Source organism: Hyla sarda, chromosome 3, assembly GCF_029499605.1.
Source record: "Hyla sarda isolate aHylSar1 chromosome 3, aHylSar1.hap1, whole genome shotgun sequence".
Lineage (NCBI taxonomy): Eukaryota > Metazoa > Chordata > Amphibia > Anura > Hylidae > Hyla > Hyla sarda.
Genome location: NC_079191.1, coordinates 178,247,414 through 178,270,849, shown reverse-complemented (window position 1 = coordinate 178,270,849; position 23,436 = coordinate 178,247,414). Strand labels below are relative to the sequence as shown.

General features: G+C 46.7%; 1 protein-coding gene across 1 annotated transcript in view; it reads right to left on the bottom strand.

Annotated features, from left to right (window-relative positions):
- LOC130361921 (matrix metalloproteinase-23-like) overlaps positions 1-23,205 on the bottom strand; it is a 78,920-nt gene extending 55,715 nt beyond the window's left edge. The window contains exons 1-4 of the mRNA XM_056565613.1: positions 22,371-23,205; positions 21,260-21,375; positions 20,992-21,128; positions 14,311-14,478 (exon numbers count right to left, since the gene is read on the bottom strand). Coding sequence (XP_056421588.1) covers positions 14,311-14,478; positions 20,992-21,128; positions 21,260-21,375; positions 22,371-22,487 — 538 coding nt within the window. The 5' untranslated portion in view covers positions 22,488-23,205. The remainder of the gene's footprint in view (positions 1-14,310; positions 14,479-20,991; positions 21,129-21,259; positions 21,376-22,370) is intronic.
- Positions 23,206-23,436: the final 231 nt, after the last annotated feature.

Genomic DNA, 23,436 nt, shown 5'->3' with positions numbered 1-23,436 from the left:
GCGTGGAGAAACAGGTCCGACATCATCTCCAGATGCAGGGAACATTGGGAAAGAAAGCCACGGCAAAACTTAGAGTCCCCATCAAATTTATCCGGCAAGGATAAGCGTATCCCAGGAGCGGCCACTCGCTGCGGAGGAGGTGCAGGAGCTGGCGGAGGAGATGACTGCTGAAGCTGTGGTAGCAACTGTTGTAGCATAACGGTCAGTTGAGACAGCTGTTGGCCTTGTTGCGCTATCTGTTGTGACTGCTGGGCGACCACCGTGGTGAGGTCAGCGACAACTGGCAGAGGAACTTCAGCGGGATCCATGGCCGGATCTACTGTCACGATGCCGGCTGGCAGGTAGTGGACCCTCTGTGCCAGAGAGGGATTGGCGTGGACCGTGCTAGTGGACCGGTTCTAAGCCACTACTGGTTTTCACCAGAGCCCGCCGCAAAGCGGGATGGTCTTGCTGCGGCGGTAGTGACCAGGTCGTATCCACTAGCAACGGCTCACCTCTCTGGCTGCTGAAGATAGGCGCGGTACAAGGGAGTAGGCAGAAGCAAGGTCGGACGTAGCAGAAGGTCGGGGCAGGCAGCAAGGATCGTAGTCAGGGGCAACGGCAGAAGGTCTGGAAACACAGGCAAGGAACACACAAGGAACGCTTTCACTGGCACTAAGGCAACAAGATCCGGCAAGGGAGTGCAAGGGAAGTGAGGTAATATAGGGAAGTGCACAGGTGAAAACCCTAATTGGAACCACTGCGCCAATCAGCGGCGCAGTGGCCCTTTAAATCGCAGAGACCCGGCGCGCGCGCGCCCTAGGGAGCGGGGCCGCGCGCGCCGGGACAGAACAGACGGGGAGCGAGTCAGGTAGGGGAGCCGGGGTGCGCATCGCGAGCGGGCGCTACCCGCATCGCGAATCGCATCCCGGCTGGCAGCAGGATCGCAGCGCCCCGGGTCAGAGGACGTGACCGGAGCGCTGCAGCGGAGGGAGTGAAGCGAGCGCTCCGGGGAGGAGCGGGGACCCGGAGCGCTCGGCGTAACAACCTGTATGAAAAATAAGGGGTCTTCACCGCTCAATTCAGTGGAGAAGTGAAAACGAGGTTTGGTTTTCCTTGGAATGGAGCGAGGAATGCCCGCCTTTCGTTCATATGAGGAGCAACCAATAGGATTATAGGGCTGGAGGGGCATATGGGTTTCTATCGTATGGCGTGTGCCCGCTTGTTCCATTCATAAGTTCTGTAGTCAATCGGATCAAGGAGCTGAAGTTACATCATACAGTGTGGTTGTTACGCCGAGCGCTCCGGGTCCCCGCTCCTCCCCGGAGCGCTCGCTACACTCTCCCCGCTGCAGCGCTCCGGTCAGATCCACTGACCCGGGACGCTGCGATTCCGCTGCCAGCCGGGATGCGATTCGCGATGCGGGTAGCGCCCGCTCGCGATGCGCACCCCGGCTCCCGTACCTGACTCGCTCTCCCTCGGTCCTGTCCCGGCGCGCGCGGCCCCGCTCCCTAGGGCGCGCGCGCGCCGGGTCTTTGCGATTTAAAGGGCCACTGCGCCGCTGATTGGCGCAGTGATTCCAATTAGTGTCTTCACCTGTGCACTTCCCTATATCACCTCACTTCCCCTGCACTTCCTTGCCGGATCTTGTTGCCATTGTGCCAGTGAAAGCGTTCCTTGTGTGTTCCTAGCCTGTGTTCCAGACCTCCTGCCGTTGCCCCTGACTACGATCCTTGCTGCCTGCCCCGACCTTCTGCTACGTCCGACCTTGCTTCTGTCTACTCCCTTGTACCGCGCCTATCTTCAGCAGCCAGAGAGGTTGAGCCGTTGCTAGTGGATACGACCTGGTCACTACCGCCGCAGCAAGACCATCCCGCTTTGCGGCGGGCTCTGGTGAAAACCAGTAGTGGCTTAGAACCGATCCACTAGCACGGTCCACGCCAATCCCTCTCTGGCACAGAGGATCCACTACCTGCCAGCTGGCATCGTGACAGTAGATCCGGCCATGGATCCCGCTGAAGTTCCTCTGCCAGTTGTCACTGACCTTACCACGGTGGTCGCCCAGCAGTCACAACAGATAGCGCAACAAGGCCAACAGCTGTCTCAACTGACCGTTATGCTACAGCAGTTACTACCACAGCTTCAGCAGTCATCTCCTCCACCGGCTCCTGCACCTCCTCCGCAGCGACTGGCCGCTCCTGGTCTACGCCTATCCTTGCCGGATAAATTTGATGGGGACTCTAAGTTTTGCCGTGGCTTTCTTTCCCAATGTTCCCTGCATCTGGAGATGATGTCGGACCTGTTTCCCACTGAAAGGTCTAAGGTGGCTTTCGTAGTCAGCCTTCTGTCTGGAAAAGCCCTGTCTTGGGCCACACCGCTCTGGGACCGCAATGACCCCGTCACTGCCTCTGTACACTCCTTCTTCTCGGAAATCCGAAGTGTCTTTGAGGAACCTGCCCGAGCCTCTTCTGCTGAGACTGCCCTGTTGAACCTGGTCCAGGGTAATTCTTCCGTTGGCGAGTATGCCGTACAATTCCGTACTCTTGCTTCAGAATTATCCTGGAATAATGAGGCCCTCTGCGCGACCTTTAAAAAAGGCCTATCCAGCAACATTAAAGATGTTCTGGCCGCACGAGAAATTCCTGCTAATCTACATGAACTTATTCACCTAGCCACTCGCATTGACATGCGTTTTTCCGAAAGGCGTCAGGAACTCCGCCAAGATATGGACTCTGTTCGCACGAGGCGTTTCTTCTCCTCGGCTCCTCTCTCCTCTGGTCCCCTGCAATCTGTTCCTGTGCCTCCCGCCGTGGAGGCTATGCAGGTCGACCGGTCTCGCCTGACACCTCAAGAGAGGACACGACGCCGTATGGAGAACCTCTGCCTGTACTGTGCTAGTACCGAACACTTCCTGAGGGATTGTCCTATCCGTCCTCCCCGCCTGGAAAGACGTACGCTGACTCCGCACAAAGGTGAGACAGTCCTTGATGTCTACTCTGCTTCTCCACGTCTTACTGTGCCTGTGCGGATGTCTGCCTCTGCCTTCTCCTTCTCTACTGTGGCCTTCTTGGACTCTGGATCTGCAGGAAATTTTATTTTGGCCTCTCTCGTCAACAAGTTCAACATCCCAGTGACCAGTCTCGCCAGACCCCTTTACATCAATTGTGTAAACAATGAAAGATTGGACTGTACCATACGTTTCCGCACGGAGCCCCTTCTTATGAGCATCGGATCTCATCACGAGAGGATTGAACTTTTGGTCCTCCCCAATTGCACCTCGGAAATTCTCCTTGGACTTCCCTGGCTTCAACTTCATTCCCCAACCCTGGATTGGTCCACTGGGGAGATCAAGAGTTGGGGGTCCTCTTGTTCCAAGAACTGTCTAAAACCGGTTCCCAGTAACCCTTGCCGTAACTCTGTGGTTCCTCCAGTAACCGGTCTCCCTAAGGCCTATATGGACTTCGCGGATGTTTTCTGCAAAAAACAAGCTGAGACTCTACCTCCTCACAGGCCTTATGATTGTCCTATCGACCTCCTCCCGGGCACTACTCCACCCCGGGGCAGAATTTATCCTCTCTCTGCCCCAGAGACTCTTGCCATGTCTGAATACGTCCAGGAGAATCTAAAAAAGGGCTTTATCCGTAAATCCTCCTCTCCTGCCGGAGCCGGATTTTTCTTTGTGTCCAAAAAAGATGGCTCCCTACGTCCTTGCATTGACTACCGCGGTCTTAATAAAATCACGGTTAAGAACCGCTACCCCTTACCCCTCATCTCTGAACTCTTTGATCGCCTCCAAGGTGCCCACATCTTTACTAAATTGGACTTAAGAGGCGCCTATAACCTCATCCGCATCAGAGAGGGGGATGAGTGGAAAACGGCATTTAACACCAGAGATGGACACTTTGAGTATCTGGTCATGCCCTTTGGCCTGTGCAACGCCCCTGCCGTCTTCCAAGACTTTGTTAATGAAATTTTTCGTGATCTGTTATACTCCTGTGTTGTTGTATATCTGGACGATATCCTAATTTTTTCTGCCAATCTAGAAGAACACCGCCAGCATGTCCGTATGGTTCTTCAGAGACTTCGTGACAATCAACTCTATGCCAAAATTGAGAAATGTCTGTTTGAATGCCAATCTCTTCCTTTTCTAGGATATTTGGTCTCTGGCCAGGGACTACAGATGGATCCAGACAAACTCTCTGCCGTCTTAGATTGGCCACGCCCCTCCGGACTCCGTGCTATCCAACGCTTTTTGGGGTTCGCCAATTATTACAGGCAATTTATTCCACATTTTTCTACCGTTGTGGCTCCTATCGTGGCTTTAACCAAAAAAAATGCTGATCCCAAGTCTTGGCCTCCTCAAGCAGAAGACGCCTTTAAACGACTCAAGTCTGCCTTTTCTTCGGCTCCCGTGCTCTCCAGACCTGACCCTTCCAAACCCTTCCTATTGGAGGTTGATGCCTCCTCAGTGGGAGCTGGAGCTGTTCTTCTACAAAAAAATTCTTCCGGGCATGCTGTCACTTGTGGTTTTTTCTCTAGGACCTTCTCTCCAGCGGAGAGGAACTACTCCATCGGGGATCGAGAGCTTCTAGCCATTAAATTAGCACTTGAGGAATGGAGGCATCTGCTGGAGGGATCAAGTTTTCCTGTTATTATCTACACCGACCACAAGAACCTCTCCTACCTCCAGTCTGCCCAACGGCTGAATCCTCGCCAGGCCCGGTGGTCTCTGTTCTTTGCCCGATTTAATTTTGAGATTCACTTTCGTCCTGCCGATAAGAACATTAGGGCCGATGCTCTCTCTCGTTCCTCGGATGCCTCAGAAGTTGAACTCTCTCCGCAACACATCATTCCACCTGACTGCCTGATCTCCACTTCTCCTGCCTCCATCAGGCAAACTCCTCCAGGAAAGACCTTTGTTTCTCCACGCCGACGCCTCGGAATCCTCAAATGGGGTCACTCCTCCCATCTCGCAGGTCATGCGGGCATCAAGAAATCTGTGCAACTCATCTCCCGCTTCTATTGGTGGCCGACTCTGGAGACGGATGTTGTGGACTTTGTGCGAGCCTGCACTATCTGTGCCCGGGATAAGACTCCTCGCCAGAAGCCCGCTGGTTTTCTTCATCCCCTGCCTGTCCCCGAACAGCCTTGGTCTCTGATTGGTATGGATTTTATTACTGATTTACCCCCTTCCCGTGGCAACACTGTTATTTGGGTGGTCGTTGATCGATTCTCCAAAATGGCACATTTCATCCCTCTTCCTGGTCTTCCTTCTGCGCCTCAGTTGGCTAAACAATTTTTTGTACACATTTTTCGTCTTCACGGGTTGCCTACGCAGATTGTCTCGGATAGAGGCGTCCAATTCGTGTCTAAATTCTGGAGGGCTCTCTGTAAACAACTCAAGATTAAATTAAATTTTTCTTCTGCATATCATCCCCAGTCCAATGGACAAGTAGAAAGAATTAACCAGATCTTGGGTGATTATTTGCGACATTTTGTTTCCTCCCGCCAGGATGACTGGGCAGATCTCCTTCCATGGGCCGAATTCTCGTATAACTTCAGGGTCTCTGAATCTTCCTCCAAATCCCCATTTTTCGTGGTGTACGGCCGTCACCCTCTTCCCCCCCTCCCTACCCCCTTGCCCTCTGGTCTGCCCGCTGTGGATGAAATTTCTCGTGACCTTTCCATCATATGGAGAGAGACCCAAAATTCTCTCTTACAGGCTTCATCACGCATGAAGAAGTTCGCGGATAAGAAAAGAAGAGCTCCTCCCGTTTTTTCCCCTGGAGACAAGGTATGGCTCTCCGCTAAATATGTCCGCTTCCGTGTCCCTAGCTACAAGTTGGGACCACGCTATCTTGGTCCTTTCAAAATTTTGTGTCAAATTAATCCTGTCTCTTATAAACTTCTTCTTCCTCCTTCTCTTCGTATCCCTAATGCCTTTCACGTCTCTCTTCTCAAACCACTCATCCTCAACCGTTTTTCTCCCAAATCTGTTCCTCCCACTCCTGTTTCCGGCTCCTCGGACATCTTCTCTGTCAAAGAGATCTTAGCTTCCAAAAAGGTCAGAGGGAAAACTTTTTTTTTAGTGGACTGGGAGGGTTGTGGTCCTGAAGAGAGATCCTGGGAACCTGAGGACAACATCCTAGACAAAAGTCTGCTCCTCAGGTTCTCAGGCTCTAAGAAGAGGGGGAGACCCAAGGGGGGGGGTACTGTTACGCCGAGCGCTCCGGGTCCCCGCTCCTCCCCGGAGCGCTCGCTTCACTCTCCCCGCTGCAGCGCTCCGGTCAGATCCACTGACCCGGGGCGCTGCGATTCCGCTGCCAGCCGGGATGCGATTCGCGATGCGGGTAGCGCCCGCTCGCGATGCGCACCCCGGCTCCCGTACCTGACTCGCTCTCCCTCGGTCCTGTCCCGGCGCGCGCGGCCCCGCTCCCTAGGGCGCGCGCGCGCCGGGTCTTTGCGATTTAAAGGGCCACTGCGCCGCTGATTGGCGCAGTGATTCCAATTAGTGTCTTCACCTGTGCACTTCCCTATATCACCTCACTTCCCCTGCACTTCCTTGCCGGATCTTGTTGCCATTGTGCCAGTGAAAGCGTTCCTTGTGTGTTCCTAGCCTGTGTTCCAGACCTCCTGCCGTTGCCCCTGACTACGATCCTTGCTGCCTGCCCCGACCTTCTGCTACGTCCGACCTTGCTTCTGTCTACTCCCTTGTACCGCGCCTATCTTCAGCAGCCAGAGAGGTTGAGCCGTTGCTAGTGGATACGACCTGGTCACTACCGCCGCAGCAAGACCATCCCGCTTTGCGGCGGGCTCTGGTGAAAACCAGTAGTGGCTTAGAACCGATCCACTAGCACGGTCCACGCCAATCCCTCTCTGGCACAGAGGATCCACTACCTGCCAGCCGGCATCGTGACAGTGGTATGCACTTTTCGGCATGTATAACGGCAAAAAATCATAAGGCTTGCTTGGCGGACGTACGGCCAATCAGAGTGTATTCCGTGGCGTAGTGGAAGAGATGCCCGTGGTAGCTAGTGTTTTTGAATGGGGATTTTAAAGTGATCGTTGATAGGTTAGAAGCACATCAGCCTGTAACCAATCTCAACTGGGCCTCATTTACAATGATAGTCTATGTGGAAAGGTATTGCATCATACTGAGGCGTGTATGTGATAGGAGACAACTGGATGCGTAATTGGCCAATCAGGGTGTTAGAAGCACGGCGTTCTATTTCTGGTAGAGGCGGCTTAGCGGAGTGCAGTAACGTACACTGGATGTGATTGGTTAGAAAGTGATGTGGCGCTAACCAATCGGGTGGGCGCCTACTTGAATGGCGACGTGGTTATGCAGTATTTTCAATATATTCATTTAACCCATGAGGGATCAGTGTTTTAAGCTTGAAAATCCAGAAATTCTCTCTCCTACACAGTTGTGCGTATCGGTGGTGAATTGTTGTCAGGATCTGCTCAATGGGAGTCACCGTAAATTCGGAGAAGTTGCAGTGGTGCATGATGGAGGCATGCCGTGATACACTGTGCAGCTGATACACAGTTTTAACATTGAAACGATGTTTGTTCAGTCTTGCATTCAATGACTAGGTGGTTCGCTCTATATATTGGAGACCACAGGAGCATTCGAGGAGTTATATGCTAAATGATGACTTGCAGGTAAGTAGGCTTTTTATTTCGTACGTCTCTCCTGTGATATTGGAGGTATATGTCTTACAATGTTTTTTTTATTGTGGAACAGCATTTGCAAGGGGAATTGCCACATTTGTATGAGCCCATTCGTCCTTTGTTAAGGAAGGTCTCCTTTTTCGGATTCTTTAGTTTGCTCGGGGTGAGAATGTTCTTGAGAAATTAATTTTTCCTGAAGGTAATTTGGGCTTGTTGAGATATTTCATCTTTGAGAAAATACCTTCCTTAACAAAGGACTAATGGGCTCATACAAATGTGGCACTTCCACTTGCAAATGCTGTTCCACAATAAAAATGCTGTAAGACATATACCTCCAAAATCACATGAGAGACGTACCAAATAAAAAGCCTACTTACCTGCAAGTCATCATTTATCATGTACATTCTTGAATGCTCCTGTGGTCTCCAATACATAGGATGAACCACCCAGTCATTGAATGCAAGACTGAACAAACATTATTTCAATGTTAAAACTGGGTACCAGCTGCACAATGTATCACGGCATGCCTCCATCATGCACGAGTGCAAATTCTCCGAATTTACAGTGACCCACATTGAGCAGATCCTGACAACAATTCACCGCCGATACACACAACTGTGAAGAAGAGAGGATTTCTGGATTTTCAAACTTAAAATACTAATCCCTCAAGGGTTAAATGAATATATTGAAAATACTACATAACTCTGTCGCAATTCAAGTAGGTGCCCACCCAATTGGTTAGCACCACATGGAATGGTAACCATGGAATACACTCTGATTGGCTGTACGTCCACCAAGCAAGCCTTATGATTGGTTGCCGTTATACATGCCAAACAGTGCATACCACACTGTATGACGTCATTTCAGCTCCTTGATCCGATTGGCTACTGTTACGCCGAGCGCTCCAGGTCCCTGCTCCTCCCCGGGGCGCTCTCGGCGTTCTCCTCTCTGCAGCGCCCCGGTCAGACCCGCTGACCGGGAGCGCTGCACTGACACTGCCGGCGGGGATGCGATCCGCATAGCGGGACGCGCCCGTTCGCGGGTCACATCCCAATCTACTTACCTGTCCCGTTCCCCGGCTGTCACGTCCTGGCGCGCGCGGCTCCGCTCTCTAGGGCGCACGTGCGCGCCGGCTCTCTAAGATTTAAAGGGCCAGTGCACCACTAATTGGTGCCTGGCCCAATCAATGTAATTGCTCCCATCTGCTCCATGCCTATAATACCTCACTTTCCCTTCCCAGCATTGCCGGATCTTGTTGCCTCAGTGCCAGTGAAAGCGTTTTCTGTGTTTGCCTTACCAGTGTTACCAAACCTTCTGCCGTTGCCCTTGACTACGTACCTTGCCGCCTGCCCTGACCTTCTGCTACGTCTGACCTCGCCTCTGTCTAGTCCTCCTGTCCCACGCCACTCTCAGCAGTCAGTGAGGTTGAGCCGTTACCGGTGGACAGGACCTGGTTGCTACCGCCGCAGCAAGACCATCCCGCTTTGCGGCGGGCTCTGGTGAATACCAGTAGCAACTTAGAACCGGTCCACCGGTATGGTCCACGCCAATCCCTCTCTGACACAGAGGATCCACCTCCAGCCTGCCGAATCCTAACAGCTACTGAACTTATGAATGGAACAAGCGGGCACACGCCATACGATAGAAACCCATATGTCCCTCCAGCCCTATAATCCTATTGGTTGCTCCTCATATGAACGGAAGTCGGGCATTCCCCGACACGCAAACCTGGACCACTGGGACCTTGCTCCTTTCCAAGGAAAACCAAGCCTCGTTTTCACTTCTCCACTGAATTGAGCGGTAAAGACCCCTTATTTTTCATACATGTCCTTTGAATATGTGCTTACTCATGGATTTACACTATACGTGTGGTCCTTTACCAAATATTCTTCAAAAGATCTATATTAACCCTGGTGTTGCCCACTTAATACGACCACCCTTGTCACCTTTGACCTCACCTCTGGTGCCAAATTTAACTGTACATAAACCTACCCCTGACCCCACCACATCAGACAGCCATTTTCCACAATTGACAAAGGGAGAGTTTACTCCCGAAACACGTCTTGTACTTGCACTTTGTAATGTCCTGTCCTTTTGTATTTTGTGTCCATAAAAATTGATACCCTTTACATCTGGACTCCTCTGAATTTGACCTGATCGAGCAGCGCAATTTCACAGTAAAATTACTTTTGCCTGGACTTTCACAGCATCTTGGCCCTTGAAAGTCTAACAGGTACAAAATAGTACACTACTTAGATGTAGGTATGTGGTATGCAATTATGAGGGCAGAAAAATGCTCTACAGTATGCTTAAAAATGCATTGGGGTAAAACACTAGCCAGTGATTACTTTTGCCTGGACTTTCACAGTACCTAGGCCATTGTCAGATTAACAGGTACAAACAGTACACTACTTAGATGTAGGCATGTGGTATGCAAATGAGGGCAGAAAAATGCTCTACAGTACGCTTAAAAAAGCACTGGGGTAAAACACTAGCCGGTGAGTACATTTGCCAGGACTTTCACAGTATCTAGACCCTTGACAGATTAACAGGTATAAAATAGTACGCTACTTAGATGTAGGTATGTGGTATGAGGGCAGAAAAATGCGCTACAGTATGCTTAACCCTTTAAGGACTCATGACGTTCTCATACGTCTTCATTTCAGAGTCCTTAAGGACTCATGACGTATGAGAACGTCATGAGCTTTCCCGGCCCCCCGCAGCCAGCTGGAGCGGAGTCGGTGCCCGATGCCTGCTGAAATCGTTCAGCAGGCATCGCGGCATATCCCCCAGGGGGATCATGATGAGCCCCTATGTCGTCGATGCCACAGATCGCTGTACAATCTGTGGCGGATTCCGGGTCAATCGGGTCTCCAGTGACCCGGTGACCCGGAATTACTGGCTGATCGGACAGCATTAGCCAGCAGGGGTGAGGTGGCACTGGTGCCACCTCACGATCGCCCTCAGGGTACCTGCTGCGGGTGTCACTCCCACAACCCGCTCCGCCACTCTTCCGGAGGACCTGAGCGGGTGCGGGAAGTTGACCCCGGCAGCCGGGGACCCCGATCCCCGGCGTCCCTGTTGGGATCAGGGCCCCAGGAGCAGCGGCGGCGGCTGCGAGGGACTGACCTGTGTGCCGGAGCAGCAGTTGGAGCTGAGTGACAGTCTCCTGCTGTTGCTTAGCAACAGCTCCCAGCAGGCAAAAAGGGCATGCTGGGAGCTGTAGTTATGCAACAGCAGGAGGCTGACCACCACAACTCCCAGCATTCCCTTATGGGCATGCTGGGACTTATAGTTTTGCAACAGCTGGAGGCACATTTTTTCTATGGAAAAGTGTACCTTCAGCTGTTGTATAACTACAACTCCCAGCTTGCACAATCAGCTAAAGTGCATGCTGGGAGTTGTAGTGGTGCATCTGCTGGTTGCATAACTACAACTCCCAGCATGCCCGTTGGCTGTCGGCGACTGCTGAGAGTTGTGGCTTTTAAACAGCTGAAGGCACACTGGTTGTGAAACACTGAGTTAAGTAGCACACCAGTGTGTCTCCAGCTGTTGCATAGCTACAATCCCCAGCATCCCCAGCCAAAGTAGTATGCCTCCAGCTGTTGCATAACTACAACTCCCAGCATGTACGGTCTATCAGTGCATGCTAGGAGTTGTAGTTTTGCAACAGCTGAAGGCACACTGGTTGCAAAACACTGAGTTTGTTACCAAACTCGATGTTTCACAACCAGTGTGCCTCAAGCTGTTGCAAAACTACAACTCCCAGCATGTACTGATAGACCGTACATGCTGGGAGTTGTAGTTTTGCAACCGCTGGATGTTTCTCCCCCCCAATGTGAATGTACAGGGTACACTCTGGTCCGCCACTGTTTCCAAAAGAGAGCCTCCAGCTGTTGCAAAACAACTACTCCCAGTATTGCCAGATAGCCACTGACTGTCCAGGCATGCTGGGAGTTTAGCAACAGCTGGAGGCACCCTGTTTGGGAATCACTGGCGTAGAATACCCCTATGTCCACCCCTATGCAAGTCCCTAATTTAGACCTCAAATGCGCATGGCGCTCTCACTTTGGAGCCCTGTCGTATTTCAAGGCAACAGTTTAGGGTCACATATGGGCAACAGTTTAGGGTCACATATTTTTGCTGTTCTGGCACCATAGAGGCTTCCTAAATGCGGCATGCCCCCAGAGAAAAATTTTCTTCCAAAACGCCAAATGTGACTCCTTCTCTACTGAGACCTGTAGTGCGCCAGTAGAGCACTTTTCACCCCCATATGGGGTGTTTTCTGAATCGGGAGAAATTGGGCTTCAAATTTTGGGAGTTATTTTCTGCTATTACCCTTTTTAAAATTTAAATTTTTTGGGAAACCAAGCATTTTAGGTAAAAAAACATTTTTTTAACATATGCAAAAGTCATGAATCACCTGTGGGTTATTAAGGTTCACTTTACACCTTGTTATGTTCCCCGAGGGGTCTAGTTTCCAAAATAGTATGCCATGTGTTTTTTTTTTGCTGTTATGGCACCATAGGGGCTTCCTAAAGGTGACATGCCCCCCAAAAACTATTTGTCGCTCCTTCCCTTCTGAGCCCTCTACTGCGCCCGCCGAACAATTAACATAGACATACGAGCTATGTCCTTACTTGAGAGAAATTGGGTTTCAAATACAAGTAAAAATTTTCTCCTTTTTACCCCTTGCAAAAATTCATTCAATTGGGTCTACAAGAACATGCGAGTGTAAAAAATGAAGATTTTGAATTTTCTCCTTCACTTTGCTGCTATTCCTGTGAAACACTTAAAGGGTTAAAACACTTACTGAATGTCATTTTGAATACTTTGGGGGGTGCAGTTTTTATAATGGGGTCATTTGTGGGGTATTTCTAATATGAAGACCCTTCAAATCAACTGAACTGGTCCCTGAAAAATAGGGAGTTTGAAAATTTTGTGAAAAATTTTCATTTTTTTCATCAAATTTGGGGATTTTCACCAAGAAAGGATGCAATTTCCCACAAACATTTATCACTATGTTAAAGTAGAATATGTCACGAAAAAACAATCTCGGAATCAGAATGATAACTAAAAGCATTCCAGAGTTATTAATGTTTAAAGTGACAGTGGTCAGAATTGCAAAAAACGTCCGAGTCCTTAAGGTGAAAAAGGGCTAAGTCCTTAAGGGGTTAAAAAAGGTATTTTTGAACAACACCAGCAGTACACAACAGTGCTGCAGCACACAGTTGCTGTTGAGTTAAACACCATCTGATGATTACTTTTGGCTGTCCTTTCACAGTATGTAGGCCCTTGACAGATTAACAGGTACAAAATAGTACACCACTTAGATGTAAGTATGTGGTATGCACTTATGAGGGCAGAAAAATGTGCTACAGTACGCTTAAAAATACTTATTTTTGCATATCCCCATCAGTACACAGTCACTGTGTACAAAACCCAAAATTGCACTCTCTCACAGACTATTAGGAATGGACTGCTGGGTATTATACCATCTACAGACTAGTATAACCAGCAGATTTGTTGTGAAACAAAGACACAGAATTGTGCTGAAAAATTATTCCTGCCTCCTCTGCTAAGGTTTATGAAGCTGAGGCAGCTTGTTGAAATGTCTGAGGCAACACACAGTTTTCTGCTCCTCTCTGTAATACAATTCTGTAGAAAGTGACTGGGAGGTTAATGGCTGCAGTAAAAATCCTTTTCAGTGGAAAAAAAGCACTGCTCTCTGTCCACCAGAACGCTGATGTGACTAGGAGGTGAAACGCTGCTGTGTAACACACACAGGCTGTCCATCCTATCTCTCTGCAGTGTAATGAATGAAGTGACAAGCCGCGATATGGCTGCCAATTATATAGGGCTGTGATATCACAGGGGTGACTGGCTGCTGATAGGCTGCATCCTGCATGTGATTTAGGGTCATCCCGCCTACCTGCCTTCCTACCGTCCGTCCCACTGTTCCTTGCCCCATGTACTGACATGTGGTTCTGCCATTTTAGATGCCCTGGAGCCTGGACGGCACTAAATGGAGTTCAATGAAACGATTTGTGCAATAGAATCGGGGTAATATTCGCATTGGTTGCAAATCAAATTTTTCATGAAATTTGCAACGAATTTGGGTTCGTCAGTTTCGATTCACTCGTCTCTAGTGATGTCCTCTCACAAAATCCTGTACATGTTGGCCTGGGAATTTGATTTGGGACAGACTTTTGAACTAAAAGAATGGGCTTAACTAGCCATTACAACTTCTAAATTCTCCATTAATATAAACTGGCAAGGAGCAGGCTGAAAGGTTTTACTTAGGTGGTATCTAGCTCCCACCAGATGTCAATAGGATGTTCATCGTGGCCTCTCCCTTATGCTTTCATAGCTGTTAAAATAGAGGCACCATGCGTCAAATCTTGTGGGACTGCCCCCATGTGTGATGCTTCTGGATCCAAAGCTATCATCTACTCACATGAGTTAAGTTCTTAAAATTACTGGAATAAGCAATATATTGAATACTTGAGATACTAGAGAACTCTAGGGGAAATTGGATAGGTGGGGGGGGGGGGTAGGTTATTTCTTAATGGTTTTGAAAGGCTTCTGAAATATAATTGCTATGCTGCTTGGATTTGGTTACTTTTCCTAAAAAATGCATTAAAAAAAGGAGTTTACCCTGATTCCAGCTGAATCGTGAAGGTCCAAGCACCCAGAACTCATGGTTATCAAAGTGAATCTCTCCTCTTGGTGGCAGAAAAGCATGAGCAAGTTCTCCATTCAGACCATCAAAACAGGGGTGCAGTGGGGATTCCCAGCAGTCACTGTGATTAAAGGAGTAAAATCCTGGAAAGTGAAAGGTTAAGTTAAAATAATATTTAATCTGTACATGAATTTTAATTAATTAAGACAGTTTGGGCCAGAATAGGTACTCGGCTAAGGCTATGCAGCCACTGAGAACGTGCTTTTTACAGAGCAAGCCATATTTATTTAGGTATTATAGAGGTACTCAGGTGGAAAACTTTTTTTTTTTTTTTAATCAACTGGGGCCAGAAAGGTAAACTGATTTGTAAATTACTTCTATAAAAAAAAAAAATCTTAATCCTTCCAGTACTTATTAGCTGCTGAATACTACAGCGGAAATAATTTTCTTTTTGAAACACAGAGCTCTCTGCTGACATCTCTGTCCATTTTAGAAACTGTCCAGAGCAGCATATGTTTGCTATGGGGATTTTCTCTTACTCTGGACAGTTCCTAAAAATGGACAGAGATGTCAGCAGAGAGCACTGTGGTCTTTATGTCAGCAGACAGCTCTGTGTTTCAAACGGAAAAGAATTTCCACTGTAGTATTCAGCAGCTAATAAGTACTGGAAGGATTAGGATTTTGTAATAGAAGTCATTTACAAATGTGTTTAACTTTCTGGCACCAGTTGATTACAAAAAATTTTTTATTTTTTTTTGTATGGCTCAATGCATGAACAGTAATTCTGTCCAAATTTTCTTTTTACAAAGTTCAGTGTTAAAATGAATAAAGGGTACACACTTTTTGTATAGGTCAATAAATAATAACTAAATAAATGAATATTATAAATAAAATATGATACATAAAATAGATCATAGAAACACAATTATTGTGCCTTAGGCCCCCAGAATGCCTACCCTGCTGTATTTTGGAGATTCTAGCAGAAAAGATCATTTCTTCATCATCCCAGTGCTGCCACGCTTTTTATGGGATTTGTCTGTTTCTAGCCCCTTAGAAAATACCCTGGTTAGAGAACATGTTGAGATAAATCCTGTGTTTTGAGGACCTGTCACCACTCCTGACAAGTATCTGTAAAGACTTATTCCCAATTAAATACATCTGCAGCATGTTGTCATATAACTTAGTTTTCTGTCATATGTCTGTTATTACTCCTATAGTATAGGAAAAAAAGTCAGCCCTTCTGTGGTGGGTGGTGCACGTGGAAAAAAATAGGTATGTAGAACAAAAAGTCCCGGCACTCACCAAGTTGCAAGCCAATACGTGTTTATTGTATGTGGGTAAACAGGAAGCGTTTCGGCAAAGCCTTCCTCTGCTGTCTGCTGCCTTCCAATTGGCTTGCAACTTGGTGAGTGCCGGGACTTTTTGTTATTACTCCTATAGCGCTCTCTCTCTGTATAAAACTTCCTGTGTATATATGTATGTATGTTCTAGCATAACTTCCAAATGGCTGGAGATATTTCGATAATCACGTTACTTATATGTGGACTAAAAATGTATTGTGCTAAATCAACCGTAACCCATCCCTTTATGCGAAGGTGAGGGTTTTTGTTTAAAGTTCAATGAAAGTCTAGGGGAATTTTGGTACATTTCCTCATCGTGTTACTCTCGGGTTACATAAATTTCCCTGGACTTTTAAACATTGTGTCTTCTGGCAGGCAGGTACAGAGAATAGTGCAGGGAGGTGAAGAGGGGCTATGAGGAGAGGATAGAAGGTTGGGGTAAGCATCGATACAAAAGCATCTTTGGTGCTTTGCCTCTTCCACAAGGTTTAGGTAGGAATAAAAATTGAATACTAGGTCTTAGGGCAGTTTATGATGAGCCTTATATGGACACATTTTTTCTGTATTATGACTGCAAGTCTCTACTGCAGGTCTGATGATCCTGACAGCTTTCAGTTCGGGTCATCAGGCCTGAGGTCAGGATGGGATTTGTGGCTGTAATACAGATGCCAAAAATGTGTCCTTATTACGCTTGTGTTAAATTTACTTAGTCAAATCGGCATGACCCTGCCGTGCACTGACTGATCAGAATGAGGGCGCAAAACAATATTGTTTCAATTTGTCCAAAAACTTCTAGTAAGAATAAGGCTGGGTTCACACCACGTTTTTCAAATACGGTTACCGTATACGGTTTTCCACTAAAAAACGTATGGCAAAAACCGTATGCAACCGTATACAACTGTATGACTCCAAATTAAAATGTATACGATTTTTCCCCGTACGGTTCTATCCGTTTGCATCAGTTTTTGCCAACAGTTTTGCTATTTTGTTGGAATTAGTTTTCCAGCAATTTTATAAAGTTACTATTGTTCTATTGAAATTCCAATCTGCGCATGTGTCAACTCCAAAAACGGATTAGAAAAACCGTGTGCAACCGTATTCTGAAATTCTGTGTACGGTTCTCATAGACAACAATGTTAAAAGAACCGCATACGGTAGAGTACAATACTGTAAGAAAATTTGACCATTTTAAAGGGGTTTGCAATTTTCTTAAAACGTTGGCTTCCCAGTCATCTACGGCCTTTTTGTGCCTTCAGAACATGGTCAGGAAGCTTAAACAGCAGAGTTGGCAGCCTGATAAACTGCATAACTCCCAATGTCAGTAATGGGAATTACACAAATGGAAAAACACCTGGAGCTACGCTATTTATGTAACTGTAGGACCTGGCTGTTTTTAGCTTCCTTTCTGTTTGATGAGAAAAAAAAAGGGATATAATGTAATGACAATATACATATTAAATGGGAGGAGGAACCACTAATGCACCCAGCATGCAAATATGTAATGGCATATAAGGTACCTGATACCGTCATGTTCTAGATCTTTTTGGCAGTGGGATGTGTGAGTAGTATCACTAGAAAACAATGTCATGAACTCCAAACATTATCAGGGCATATTTATAAATCTGCATTTTCCTTAATTTTGTTGTAAATGATGGCAATATTTGGTGCACCTTGCTGCATTGTCTTCTAAAACTTTTTGGGGCTTTTCTGGATGGTCGATGGCTGCCCAGTAACAAGCACCAATCTAATTGATCGGTACAGAGCCTTTACATGGCACAATCCATAATGCAGGCAGGGTTGAATTGTTTGTGTAGCTCTATAATTTCATCATTGTCCGCTGCACATCCCATTTTCACCGATGATGATGATAATTTGTAGGCTTGCACAAGAGATCAAATCGGCTAATTGCTGGCCCTTTTACACAGGCCTATAATTGGAAATGAGTGTTACTATGAAAAGTAGTCTAAGGCTTATCCTGCACTGTCAACAGCGTTTGACTGAAAACTGATCAAAAATGTAATACTATGCAAAAGTAATACTGATAAAACTACAGACCATGGCACAAAATTATTCATTTTTAATCCTATATGTAGGAACCCATTTTAGTTAGTTTGCCCTCTGTATATAGGATCCCCTGTAGGTAGTTTAGCCCCTGTATGTAGGACCCACCTGTAGGTAGTTTGCCTCCTGTATCCCCCCCCCCCCCCATAAATAGGTCTTCCTGTTGGTAGGACCCCCCTGAAGGTATGTCTCCCTTTGGCTAGTTCTCCCCTGTAGGTAAATTCCCCTATATGCTGTTCTCCCCTGTATATACAGCCATGGCCGTAATTGTTGGCACCCTTGACATTTTTCTAGAAAATGAAGTATTTCTCACAGAAAAGGATTGCAGTAACACATGTTTTGCTATACACATGTTTCTTCCCTTTGTGTGTATTGGAACTAAACCAAAAAAAGGGGGGGGGGGGGGGAGTAAATTGGACATAATGTCACACCAAACTCAAAAAATGGGCTGGACAAAATTATTGACACCCTTAACTTAATATTTGGTTGTACACCTTTTGGAAAAAAATTACTGAAATCAGTCGCTTCCTACAACCATCAATAAGCTTCTTACACCTCTCAGCCGGAATGTTGGACCACTCTTCCTTTGCAAACTGCTCCAGGTCTCTCTTATTGGAAGGGCGCCTTTTCCCAACAGCAATTTTCTCTCCACAGGTGTTCAATGGGAATATAGATCTGGACTCATTGCAGACCACTTCAGAACTCTCCAGCGCTTTGTTGCCATCCATTTCTGGGTGCTTTTTGACATATGTTTGGGGTCACTGTCCTGCTGGAAGACCCAAGGTCTCGGACGCAAACCCAGCTTTCTGACACTGGTCTGTACAGTGTAACCCAAAATCCTGTTACGCCGAGCGCTCCGGGTCCCTGCTCCTCCCCGGAGCGCTCGCGGCGTTCATCTCCGTGCAGCGCCCCAGTCAGACCCGCTGACCAGGAGCGCTGCACTAGTGTCACCGGCAGGGATGCGATCCGCGTAGCGGGACGCGCCCGCCCACGGCTCACATCCCAATCTCCTCACCTGCCCGTCCTCCGTCTGCTCAGTCCTGGCGCGCGCGCCGGCTCTCTGAGATTTAAAGGGCCAGTGCGCCATTGATTGGCGCCTGGCCCAATCAGCCACACTTTATTTCACAACTACATCCGTTCTCCTTTTTGGATGTGGATTTTCACAGGTTCTGATGAACTTGGGCCCTGACTGTGCACAGATTAGCAATGACATCCACCTCAGGATTGTCAAAATTAGTCCCAGACATAGAACGATAACAAGGGTGAAATTCATAATTACAGTAAAGTAGAGATACATTAGTAGAAGCAGTCATGATTGTTGAATTCTGCCAAAGCCGAATGTAAAACCCAGTCTGACTCAGAGGTCAGAGATATAACACCTTAAAGGGGTGCTCCACTGCCCCAGCGCTCGGAACATTTTGTTCCAAACGCTGGGTGCAGGCTGTGGGGGTCATGACGTGACGTCACAACCCCTGCAGCCCGCACCCAGTGGTTGGAACAAAAATGTTCCTAACACTGGGGCAGTGGAGTACCCCTTTAAGTGGTATTCTGAGTTTTATTTACTTATCCCCTTTCCACAAGACAGGGATAAGTATAAACTCACATAGATTTGACTACTGGGACAGAAAAGCAGACAGAATAATAGTGACGGCAGAAACTCCAATCACCTCTGGTTAAACCTGGCACCGTCAGACAGCGTGGAGTGCCAGCACTACTATTTTACATTGCATTTAAAACATTCTGGTGTGTGAAGAGGAGCCTTTCTAACTACACACCTCCTAGAGAGAGGAAATCCTGTTGAGGCTAGTTCAGAGTAGACTAGTTTAGGGGTAGGAAGGGTGAGGAGCACACAACCTACCATCTTCCATTAGCTAGGGCCCACCACTGAGCACTATAGGTTCCATTCATTACTACTCCGGTCAATATAAACTTGCTTATCCCAGAGCTACACCTAGTCCTATATGAAAAATTACAGAAGGAAAGTTACAGAGAATTTACAGAGACATTAAGGTGAAGCTTCCAAGGCCTCAGGCAAGGCCTTAAAGGGAGGATACTCCGCCCCTAGATATCTTATCCCCTATCAAAAGGATAAGGGATAAGATGTCAGATCACGGGGGTCCCGCCGCTGGAGACCCCCGGGATCTCGGCTGCAGGACCCACCTGTTGCGGCTTCCCGAAACGCTGGAGGCTTCGGCTCCCGACCACGGTGACGTGAGATCGTGACGTCACAACTCCGCCCCCGTGTGACGTCACGCCCCGTCCCCTCAATGCAAGTCTATGACTTGCATTGAGGGGCGGGGCGGGATGTCACATGTGGGCGGAGTCATGATGTCACAATCTCACGTCACAGCTGTCGGGAGCCGAAGCCTCCAGCGTTTCGGGAAGCCGCAACAGGTGGGTCCTGCAGCCGAGATCCCGGGGGTCTCCAGTGGTGGGACCCCCGCGATCTGACATCTTATTCCCTATCCTTTTGGATAGGGGATAAGATGTCTAGGGGCAGAGTGCCCCTTTAAGACTTGATGGCTATTATGTCACAGTATACCTCAATACCTTCACCCAACAGAAGGCAAATTGCATGAAAATCACTGGGATCCAACCAATGAAGATACTTCAGTGAATATATTAAAGACTAGCACATACACCTTAAGGAATGGCTAAAGTAGAGCATAGATTGTCCACAGACCCCATACATCCACCTTGCCATGTTTCTAAATCAAAGGGTACTTCATTACACCAGTCACCATTCTCTTGTACATCATAAGAGACTACCTCAAACCATTGTGGAAGACTGCTCACTAAATGTATTGAGTAAAGAGACTGTTACCTTTTCAATATCTCTCTGTCTGGTTAACTCACAGGCACATCATCGAAAGCACCACACTTTCCTGCAACCAGACTTACCACAAAGATGTGCCCTAAGGAAAGACTGTAACCATCTTTATTATTGCAGCCCCCCTTCACAGTGCCAACCTACTGGAGTCCAAGAGAACCAGTGGAACCACTTTGGCCACTTTGACAGCAGAGACAGAGTAATCTTTCAGTACTACTACCTCAGCCATCTTCGTAATACTCACTGAGCCTCCAGTCCCCTGCACTCTTGAGTCCTGGGTTGCCACACCACTTGTTTGTTTGTGGTGGTCAGATTTTGCCCTACTGTCAAGACCCTTTATATAGGCTTACATAAAAAAAAAAAAAAAAAAAAAACAATGACTCAACTAGGTAACATATTTCACTTATTAAGTTGAGAACACTTACCAATGCTTAGGTCCGACTTGTGTTTAGGGAGTACATGTTTAAAGGTTAAAGGGGAAACCTTACTCCACATACCAAAGGCAATCTCAAAAGCTTTATCGGTGTCACCTCTGTTTAAAGTACTGGGATACTGGACAATTCTGAGAAAAAAACACAAAGCAGTAAACGTGGAAAATTGTTAGTAGTAATTGTGACAAATTAATTAATATAATACTAATTGCGTTATATCATCTTGAGTACCCAAAAAAGGATTTTTTTTAAATTGACTAACCTGTATGTAAGGTTCACATGATCCCACTTGTATCCCAAGGGATTTAAAGTATAGCGTTTCCATCTGCCACTCCGTGATGGGAAGACGACACCACAAGCTTGTCTCTCACCCTGTACCTGTGAAAAATAAACCTGAACTGTTAAATGTAAAAAATCTACTGATATCATTGGGAACAATAACTTATATGTAGAATGAGGATGATTTCTGTACAACACTGCAGAATATAAGCGACTATATTAAATGAATAAATACAGTGATCCCTCTAACAATGGCCTCAACATACAATAGTTTCAACATACAATGGTCTATTCTGGACCATTGTAAGTTGAAACCAGACTCAACATACAATGTACAGACAGTCCAGATCTGTGAAACGCGCCAATGGCTGGAAGAACTGACCAATCAGAATGGGCATTTCACTGGTATAACCCCTGTATTACTGAAGTGTATGCACTGACTGGTGTCTGGTAGCGCCCCCTACAGTACAGGGAGGAACTATATGTTCTGTACACTTTACCTGTCCCAGGGTTACCTGCTCCTTCGGACACCAGGTGAGGGCAACTCCATGTTACTTTTTTGGGACACTTTGTGTACTGTACAGGACCCCGAAGAAGCTCCTGTCCTCTACATAGAGCATTGTTTTCCCAAGCAGGGTACCCACAGCTGTTGCAAAACTACAACTCCCAGCATGCCCGGACAGCCTTTGGCTGTCCGGGCATGCTGGGAGTTGTAGTTTTGCAACAGCTGGAGGCACCCTGGTTGGGAAACAGTGAAATAGACAGCGAGTACAGCTCCCAGCAGATCTTTATTACTTTTATATGTAAGGATTTGCTTTATCAATATTAGTTATCTACTTATTTTTCTTTAATTCTCACTTTTTCCTATTTTTGGATGACATTTTGGTGGCTTCAGAACCAATAACCAGGTATCCATAGAGTTCTGGTCTCAACATACAATGGTTTCAACATACAATGGTCGTCCCAGAACCAATTAATATTGTATCTTGAGGGACCACTGTCTATAAATATCTATTTACCATAATGAACTATTATACATAGAAATGTGCGCTAATACTAATGTAACAAATGCGAGGGTAAAAGCTGCTACTCACCATATAATGTAGAGATCCTTGCTGATGCCAAATGCCAAAACTAAGCAAAAGAAGGGAAGCACCAGCGATAACATACATAGACATACCAGAGATGCCATCCATAAACATCCAACCCATCCTGGGTATCTGAGAGGCACTGCTGTGCTGCTATGCTTCCCTTGAGAAGTTCAGAATCATTGCCGTAATAAGACCCTGCAGTCTCAAGTAGGAAAAAATGTGGGTAAAAGATGGGAGATCAAACAAACAAATATTCTACGGCAGATCCAAACCTAAAGCAGATAGTATGGTGGGAAAGAGGAAAATGCAAGAGGAACCGAGGGGCTGCAGAACTCATGTGTGTTTTGTTAGTGGACACGTGGAGAGATGAACAACCCGTTCTTTGTCTTAGACTCCAATATGTCATTTATAACCATATGTTGCATTTAGCACCCTCTACACTGCTTACAGTATAGGAAATTACACTTTTAGCATGCTTTTCCTTTAAAGCTTATATAAACCTTTGAACATAATGTCACCTATAATTTAATGTGCATTTGGAAAGTCTTCAGACCCTTCTAATATTTTCACATTGTGTAATGTTGCAGCCATGTGCTAAAAGAAAAAGAAAAATGTAAACATTGCCCCATGATTCTGCTCTCAATACCTCTTAACCCCTTAAGGACGCAGCCCTTTTTCACCTTAAGGACTGAGCCCTTTTTCGCAATTATGACCACCGTCACTTTACGAATTAATAATGCGAAAACACTTTTACTGAATATTCTGATTCTGAGATTGTTTTTTCGTGACATATTCTACTTTATTTTGGTGGTAAATTTTCGGCGTTAATTGCATCCTTTTTTGCTGCATTTTTCTAACTTTGAAGCTCTCTAATTGTAAGGAAAATGGATATTCCAAATAAATTTTATTTTTCTTCACAAATACAATATGTCCACGTTATGTTGGCATCATAAAATGGACATATTTTTGCTTTTTCAAAAAATTAGAGGGCTTCAAAGTAGAGCAGCAATTTTCAAAAATGTCATGAAAATTGCTAAATCTGAAGGGATAGATGTTACAGAACTACAAC